Raw genomic sequence first — 9,522 nt, 5'->3', positions numbered from 1 at the left:
TGAACCTAGTACAATTGACTGTATTTCGATTGTGAAAATATTTGCATTGTCTGTAGATTAAAAAGAAACGTCTGAAACGTGCAAGATGGCGACATTATCTTCGCTTGTTCGAATTCCTCGTATTTGAGATTTGTCCCGTTTTGTTTGTTTTGATTTTAAATTCAATTTGATAATGGATGTTGAAGAGGATAAATTCTTCGGTTTGTGCAAATGTTGTCTTCAAGACGGCTGCTTCAGGAGCTTGTGGGCTGAACATGAAGATAACGGGGTGTTGCAGAACTATGGGAAAATGCTTAACGAATGCTTTTCGTTGCAAGTAAGTCATGGTTTTTGCCCGTAATATTAAATTTTGGCCCTTAAAAAGATTTTGAAGTCTTGCAAGTATTTTATTTATGGATCCTTATAAAGATTCAAATACAACTGAATTAAAGTAGGGTTATGTTATTAATCATTTGTGACTAGATCCTATAATAATAATATTATCTGAATTATTATTAATAAACCTTGTTTAAAAGAACTTGACTTATTGTAATTTTAATTGTAATTTCTTTTTTCTGTTAATCTGATTATCATCACTATTGATCTCTTACTAAATTAATTATGTACTATTATAAATATTTGCGCCAAATTGTAATTAATCGTGTAATTGTATTTAATTCAAATTTTATCAGGCTGAGTGACATACATATATCACTGACAAATATTTTCACATGTCTATCTTGACTGAATGTATAGTGGGAAGCAATGTATATAAATTAAGATCTTATGTTACCATATGTTCATTGTGAATAAACGATTTCATTCATTCATTCATTCATGAACAGCCGTTTCCCCACTTACTGCCAATTGAGCTAAGAAAACAACTAATCATGTTTACAGTGGCCGAAACCCAACAACTTTCATTTGGAGCAGATCTGCGATGATTGTTCCAAGCGCACCTTGGATGCTTATAACTTTCGAAAGCTGGTCCTATCGAGTCACAAGCAGCTTGTGTCCTGTACTGAGCAGCCGTCTGAGGTTACAGAAGTTCTTGGTAAGAAAATAACTTTTTTTTAATCAGTGATTTAAATCGCGATTTTAATCAAGGGATTTTTTCAAAAAAATCATTGATCTAAATCATTAAATTTTTATTACAACCAAATCGGCCCAAAGTTGTTTATATTTATATTTATTCAACATTACATGTCATGTGCATTTAGAGAATTCCCCGGACCACTACGGCACGCACAGATTTCGCTTTTCGCCCGGTCATTCGTAGTTGACTAGTGAATACAACAAAAAGATGTCTGGAAGAAAAAAAGATGCTGTGAGGGTTTATTTCGATGAAAAAAAGCAAGAAAATGAAAAAATCAAAAAAGTCTGATTTAAATCAAATTAATCGGATTATTATGTTTTTTTTATAAAAATCATGATTTTTATCAACCCTGCTTAATACACAATGTACTATTACAAGCTTTTATATAACTAGCAATGTTTCTATTGTATGTATGTTCTGACCCACTGATTAGACCGACTTCTCACTATTCGATTGAGCTTGAACTTTACATATACTTTACTTTACATTACGTAAGTTGTGACAATGTAATCGTGCTCAGTGGAGGATGCGGACGAGGAGGGCCGACCCCAAGTAAATGGGACTACCGGTCTAGGGGAAAGAAGAAGTTGTGACAATGCAATATAATGATACCATCGAGCTGATCTGTGGATGGACATAGAAGGTGATAGGATAAAACAATGCAACCTAATTGTGTTTGGGTTTGAATTGACTCAATGAGTATTATTTACCTGTTGAAAGAAAAGTATATGTTTTTATTATTTTTTGTTATAGCTGCATCAGAAATACATCATCTGTGAAAATTTCAACTGTCTAGCTATCACGGTTCATGAGATACAGCCTGGTGCAGCTGGTACGGAACCCTAAAAACTTATCGTTTCATAAATTGAACATGGTTTCTGTCACAGATGCTGCATCAGGAGAAATAACCCTGATTATAAAAGAAGAGGCTTACGAAGAAACTGTAGATTTTGTAAAATATGAAGAAACGGGAGAATTTGAAGAAGTGGAGTATTTAGAGATGGAGGAGGAGAAAGAATACAAAATGGATGTATTGAACGTGGAGACTCAGGAAGAACAACTTGTTGATGGTAAGTTTTTTGACCGAGTAGACCACGGGCCAGGAACAGATTTCCGTGATCAATTGCCTCCCGGGCGAAAACTCGTGTAGTGGTTAACGGCTATGTATGATGAACCCTAGTGAACGTCAGTAAACATGTTAAAAAATGTTTATGTGACCAGCTGACGGTCTTTCCACTTCTATACAACCGGCTGACGATTTTTTTATTAACTTAGTAGTATAACGGTAGTAAGTATAACGGGTTAGCACTGATTGACTAGCATGCTATTTTTTCGCGGATTACCAAAATATTGGTATAAATTAATGTGACTTATATTGACCGGGATATAGATCGTGATTACCATTCCCGGTCAATATAAGTCCAGTAAAACTAACCGTGAATCATTCACAACTCTAAATTAATGTGGATTAATTTGTTTTAGACCCAGACTACTACCCGGAAGTGCCCATTAAACAGGAAAAAAGATGGCGGCCGAAGAAGAAAAAAGGCGAGCACAAACGCTGTTACAAGAATTATTCCATCGACGATTTGAGGCAGAGCTTTGAGGTACCTAATATTCTTGAAAGCTTGTTTTTTTTTTATTTATCAGAAAATTATACATGTTTACAGTTAGGCACCAATGCGCTGTAATAAAAAAAAATCTAACTATGTACCAAATAAAATAATAACATTAATTTAAAAATAATCATATCAACCATTTGAAAAAGGGCTTTTTCTTCCCTGTTTGGAGGGATCACAGTGGCACTTTTCTTCCCTGGTAGGAGGGATCACAGTGCCACTTTTCTTCCCTGCTAGGAGGGATCACAGTGCCACTTTTCTTCCCTGCTAGGAGGGGTCAAATTGTCACTTTTCTTCCCTGCTAAGAGGGGTCAAAGTGCCACTTTTCTTGTCTGCTAGGAGGGGTCAAAGTGCCACTTTTCTGTTCTAGGACACTATTGTTTTTGCATAACGATAATGAACATGATAGTGAAAATGATTTCCTCATAGGTGATGTTGATGTGATATTATTAACGGATAAATGTGACGTTTTTGACCAAAAGGTACCACGTTGTCGCTTATCGATAAGGTTGATTTCTAATTGAAGCTATATGGAAATAGCGCCTCACTGACAAGCGACAATAAGTACCCTTTTGGTTGAAAATGGCACAAATGTTTGACTGTGCAGGCGGCTAGGAGCGGAGTGATGTCGGTGGCGGAGGCGGCGGCGGCGTACCGCGTGCCGCGCAAGACCGTGGCCGCGCGGCTGCTCAGCCACAGGAGGGGCAGTCAGTACTTTGGATTTCTTGCTATCTCTCGGACAGACAGACGCACGAGTGATCCTATAAGGGTTCCGTTTTTTCCTCTTGAGATACGGAACTCTAAAAAGTGTAATTTTAATTCAATAAACGGTTCATAACCCCACAAGTAACTAGAGATTAAGATTCTTGACTTAAGATTGTGTGAGATGAGGCATAAGAGGTTTTTTTAGGGTTCCGTACCCAAAGTGTAAAAACGGGACCCTATTACTAAGACTCCGATGTCTGTCCGTCTGTCACCACTCACCAGGCTGTAACTCATCAACCGTGATGACTAGACAGTTAAAATTTTCACAGATGATGTATTTCTGGTGCCGCTATAACAATACAAAAAACATAATAAAATAAATACTTAAGCGGGGCTCCCATACAACAAACGTGATTTTTTTGCCGTTTTTTGCGTAATTTACCGACTGTAAAATTCAAAGCACGAATTTTATACGACACTTCTACAATTAATAATTATTCGAAATAAACTAATTACATTGTCTTATTTCAGTTCCTATGACTTCTAAGTCTGAGAAAGACGACGGCCTGATGAAAGAAGTGAAGACCCTATTAACGTACACGAATATGACGCCGTACAAGACCCGTACGGCCCACTACCACTGCGCTTATTGTGGCACGGATGGACCCATGTTCGAAGATACTGACGAGTTACGGACCCACACAAGGACACAGCATGCAGGTAACATGACCACAACATGACACTAATATGATCCCTAAATGACCTAAAATAAGCTTCAAAATGAGCCCCAAGATGTCCTCTAATGACCAGCATGACCCCTCAAATGGCCACCAACATGAGTTAAACGTGACCCCAATATGACTTCTAATATGACCTGAAGATGACCTCAACATGATTTCAACTTGACGCCATATAAGACCCGTACGATGCACTATTATTGCGCTCTGTACACGAATCTCGAAGATACTGACGAGTTACGGACCCACACAAGGACACAGCATGCAGGTAACATGACCACAACATGACACCAATATGACCCTAACATGATCCCTAAATGACCTAAAATAAGCTTCAAAATGAGCCCCAAGATGTCCTCTAATGACCAGCATGACCCCTCAAATGGCCACCAACATGAGTTAAACGTGACCCCAATATGACTTCTAATATGACCTGAAGATGACCTCAACATGATTTCAACTTGACGCCATATAAGACCCGTACGATGCACTATTATTGCGCTCTGTACACGAATCTCGAAGACACTGACGAGTTACGGACCCACACAAGGACACAGCGTGCAGGTATGATCCACAATATGACGGTAACATAGCCCCCAAGATGTCCTTTGACATGACCTACATGACTTATATTGACCGGGATATAGACCGTGATTACGTGAACAAGATGCATGCATCGAAATATCGGGAGCTCAAAAACAATACAAAAGGTAATCACGGTCTATATCCCGGTCAATATAAGTCTAGTGAAACTAACCGTGAATCATTCAAAACTCTTATTACCTACATGACCTTAAAATAACCCCAATACGACTAGAACATGCCCCCAAGATAAGAGGCATAGAGTAACTTATACTAGAGCGGTACTGTCATAGTAAATTTTGTAACCCCAGTAAATTCACTGCCATCTGTCGACACACTTTAAAACTAAAAATGAAGATTTATAAAAATACGATAAAATGTATTTAAATATAGATAAATGATTTTTTTTATTTGCATTAATTATTTTTATGATTTTGACCCATGTTCTTTCACTGATATGCGTTAAAATTGTTAAATAACAAACGTAACAAACGAAACCGTCAACGCCATCTATACGACAGTTGGCCAAAACTAGTAGCACCCTCTTAACGAGAATCAAATTTTTCTTGATTTTCGAGGCACGTTTTTTCCTTAGACTGTATCCATCTATTACGGAGTTATATCTATCTTTGTAAGAGGTCATCTTGAGGACATATGACCAAAACATGATCCCAATGTGACATCAACATGAATCCATATAAGACCTGTACGGTGCACATGACCCCAATATGACACTAACGTGAATTCAAATGTCTTTTTGTTTCAGGTGAAAGAACCAAAGCTGTAGAAAATTTCCTCCGTCCACTCTGGCTCAACGAGATCCTCAAAGTTGACATCGAGAACCTCCTGTGCACCGTCTGCTGCACCCCCCTTGTGACTTGGAACGACATGTTCCTACATCTCACCGAGAAACATGGCCTGGTCTTCGATGAGGCCTACACTAGAGTCATACCTTACATACTGAAATCGGACCTCCACTGTGCTCTATGTAAGGCTAACTTCCCGAATTACCACCACCTAGACTCACATATGAACGCTCATTATAATAACTACATGTGCTCCGAATGTGGTGATACTTTTGTTGCTTCATCCCGATTGAAGAAACATCTTAAAATCCATGACACGGGGAGATTTATATGTGATGAGTGCGGCAAAGTATTTTCTTTAGATAAATACAGGAAAAAACATGTCGAACTAGTACATAAACAGGAACAGAAAATACAATGTCTCTATTGTCCGGAGAAATTCCTAAACACTTATCCGAGACATTTACATGTCCTAGAACATCATAGAGAGAAAGTTAAAACTATAACCTGCGAGTTGTGTGGGAAGACTTTCGATTGGAGACCCTATTTTCTGGTTCATGTCAGAAGGAAACATAATGATGAAAAGAATTACATTTGCAGATATTGCGATAGAAGGTTTTTCATGAAAATCGAGTGTAAGCGACATGAGATGTCGGCTCATTTGAAAATCAATACCAAGTGTAGGGTGGTCGCCCAATTGCCTCAAAAGCCAGGGAAATATGCTTGTAGTTTTTGCGGTAAGCAGTATTTAAATAAGAATTGTTTGATAACACATTTTGACACGCATAAGGTTGTGTTAAATATTGACGAGTTAAACGCCATTACTGAGAGCTGTGCGCTTAGTAAAAATGGGCTTAATACTTCAATTGATTCTTAAAAATCATACTAAAGCAAAGAGAATTAAGTAGACAGAGTGCTCACTCCATACATCAGTTTTGTTACCAAAAAGACTACTATTTTCGTGGACGACATCTAGCGTCAAGTAGCAGAATTATCAGTACTGCTTCTCGACAATAGATGTCGCGACGAACGGAAAGTAATGCTCAGCGATTTTCAGCTAATATTATAACCGGATTAACCGGTACTCTATTTTCAACTCCTGCTGGTAATATTAGTTGTAAATTGTTGAGCAATACACTTTTCGTCAGTCGCGACACTAGTGACACCTAGTGTCGAGTAGCAGTACTGATAATTCCGCTACTTGACGCTAGATGTCGACTACGAAAATTATAATCGTTTTGGTAACAAAACTGATGTATGAAGTGCACTATGCTGACTTATTTCTATTATTATAATGTTAAATATATTAAACCGGGTCACTTACATATATTAAGTCGCCGATTGCTCGACATGTCAAGATGCTACTCGTTATGGAGCGAAACATGTCGTGCAATACGTGAGTGACCCGGCCATTAAAATCAACAGCAAAATGAAAATCGACCAAAGACATTAAGTCGAATATTGTGTTACAGCCTGACCAGTAATATATGGTCATTGTCAAGAGGGCGCTGTTATTCTCATGTATAGAGTGACAGTCAAGTATAGTATGAAAAAATTAGTTCCAGTGAAATTCCGCAAAATAGCGCGTGATCTATTCCTGGCCAGGCTTTATTTACATATAAAATGAATTAGTGTGTACACTTTTACATCGCAGAGTTGTGAATCATCCGCAACCGTAGAATAACTTAGTTTTAGGACTTTAATTGTGACGTTTTCAACCAAAAGGTACCACATTGTCGCTTGTCGATAAGGTTGATTTCTAATTGAAGCTATATGGAAAAAGCGCCTTATTGACAATCGACAATAAGTACCCTTTTGATTGAGAATGGCATATTTTATGATAGTAAAGCGTAAAGTACCTACTTACTGATGTGTTATTGTATTTTTAATAAAGTTATTGAAAACACATTTTATTTTTATTTTTCCCATCACGGAACAATGATTTTCCGGACCTTTGGGAGGTGTGCGCGGAGCCGAAGCCAACTCGTAGAGGCCGTTTTGACACTAGTGAAATGCAAGGAGTAGTCTTGTTTATTATTATTTTACCCCTAGTTTGTTTATTTACCTGACTACGACGAACAAAAGGAATTATGAATTTTGGAATTTGATGGTATGTACTAGCAAAGATAGATATAACTCCGTAATAGATGGATACAGTCTAAGGAAAAAACGTGCCTCGAAAATCAAGAAAATTTGATTCTCGTTCAGAGGGCGCTACTAGTTTTGGCCTACAGTCGTATAGATGGCGTTGACGGTTTCGTTTGCTATTTAACAATTTTAACGCATATCAGTGAAAGAACATGGGTCAAAATCATAAAAATAATTAATGCAAATAAAAAAAATCATTTATCTATATTTAAATACACTCTATCGTATTTTTATAAATCTTCATTTTTAGTTTTAAAGTGTGTCGACAGATGGCAGTGAATTTACTGGGGTTACAAAATTTACTATGACAGTACCGCTCTAGTATAAGTTACTCTATGGTACTAGAGATGCATCGGATAGTTGTTTGGCCGGATCCACTATCCGGTTCGAAGGACCAAAAAGAGATATACGGGGCTACGGGGTGCCCCTCGTACAATCTTGAAAATGAAACGATTTATTTTAACGAAACCACGGACCCGAGAAGATTTAATTCCCTCCTAAATTGTAGGAGGGTATCCCAATATGAGACCGGCAACAAACTCGGCGGGACACATCTTTTCAAAACATCAGAACAATTTAGGAGGGAATTAAATCTTCTCGGGTCCGTGGTGTAGGGTTGGAGCCGGCGTAGTTTTTATCGCGTATATATATATCTTTACTTGAAAATAATTGTAGTGTATAACTAGCCTTATGAACCGATTTTGCATGTACAACCAGCCTTAAAGTTTGTAGTCTATGATTGTTCATTATTTTAGTGTGTGGGTATTTTTGCACTTTGTAATTTTTCCTCAGTCACCCGTTGACCACGAACGCTGTAAAGGGTTCGAAACGTCGGGATGTATTATAAATTCAATATACGCGATATAATCCGTTTTCATAGTTTTATTTCATGTGCTCAAAAATTTATTAATTTGAGTAAACTGGGTATTAAACACTTGATCAATATTTGCTGTTTATTTCGTTTATTTGCTATTTTTCTGTACCTAATAAGTGGCCGACTAATCGCCGACTACAAATGTGGCCGGATAGTCGGCTTTCCCGACTAGTCGGCGACTAGTCGGTACATCCCTAGTAATTAGTATATGCTATGTGACGGAAAGTGCTGATGGGCGTAATGTTAACCATTGAACGGACCGTACACCTATAATGTGACGTTTTCAATCAAAAGGTACCACATTGTCCTTTACCATACGTATCTTTATACGAAAAACCTGTCAGAGCGGCCTTCTAGCAAGCGACAATGTGGTACCTTTTGCTTGAAAACGACACATAGAAAACATAGATAGATAGGGTAGTAACTGTACTTAAAACTCTTAAAAGCGATGTAAATTACACCATATAGCTATCTAGTAGTTACGGAAATAATATAAGGCGGTTTTCCCGTTTGAGATTTTTCTATTAGTCTATTTTTATATTATTTATTATCTGCGGTTCATAGCATTTACATAATGTACCTGTCAATGACTCACGTTTCGTATGCGAGAATAAATTAATATAACTATCGGTCCTAAGTAAGACTCCATCTCAGAGGGGCTACCGCGAAAACCGAAATTCGCAAATTGCAGTGTTCTTTCTCTTTTACTCCAATGAAGGTGTAATTAGAGTGACAGGGAAAAATACCCGCAATTTGCGAACTTCGATTTTCGCGGTTATAGCCCAGAAGCTTCGCTCCACATTTTACTTTTATCAGTCGATTGAGCGAACTCCATATGAGTAGGTGGACGAACATGTATTTATAATTTAGTGTACCTTGTGACAAGGGCGTAAGATTCAATATTGCTTGAGCTGAAATTAATGTTTTACTCGTGAAGCTTTGTTTTGTGAAGTTAAGGTATTTATAGACCCTGTAT

General features: G+C 37.7%; 1 protein-coding gene across 1 annotated transcript; it reads left to right on the top strand.

Annotated features, from left to right (window-relative positions):
- The first annotated feature begins 93 nt into the window (after positions 1-93).
- Positions 94-7,423, top strand: LOC134752225 (zinc finger protein 426-like). The gene is made up of 7 exons (XM_063687848.1): positions 94-316; positions 880-1,033; positions 1,963-2,145; positions 2,558-2,682; positions 3,302-3,401; positions 3,931-4,119; positions 5,485-7,423. Exons 1-7 carry the CDS (start codon positions 173-175, stop codon positions 6,399-6,401), a joined length of 1,812 nt encoding a protein of 603 aa, XP_063543918.1. The 5' UTR covers positions 94-172; the 3' UTR covers positions 6,402-7,423.
- The last annotated feature ends 2,099 nt before the right edge of the window (positions 7,424-9,522 follow it).

Source organism: Cydia strobilella, chromosome 24 (genome assembly GCF_947568885.1).
Source record: "Cydia strobilella chromosome 24, ilCydStro3.1, whole genome shotgun sequence".
In the NCBI taxonomy this organism is placed as follows: Eukaryota; Metazoa; Arthropoda; class Insecta; order Lepidoptera; family Tortricidae; genus Cydia; species Cydia strobilella.
This window is presented reverse-complemented; position numbering and strand designations above follow the sequence as displayed.

What these genes read in the sequence shown, in the direction of transcription:
- LOC134752225 (XM_063687848.1), top strand. Translation starts at nt 173, where the DNA reads ATGGATGTTGAAGAGGATAAATTCTTCGGTTTGTGCAAATGTTGTCTT. An exon ending in TGAGGTTACAGAAGTTCTTG is followed by an intron (nt 1,034 to 1,962) that starts GTAAGAAAATAA and finishes TTTCTGTCACAG; the next exon opens with ATGCTGCATCAGGAGAAATA. An exon ending in ATTTGAGGCAGAGCTTTGAG is followed by an intron (nt 2,683 to 3,301) that starts GTACCTAATATT and finishes TTGACTGTGCAG; the next exon opens with GCGGCTAGGAGCGGAGTGAT.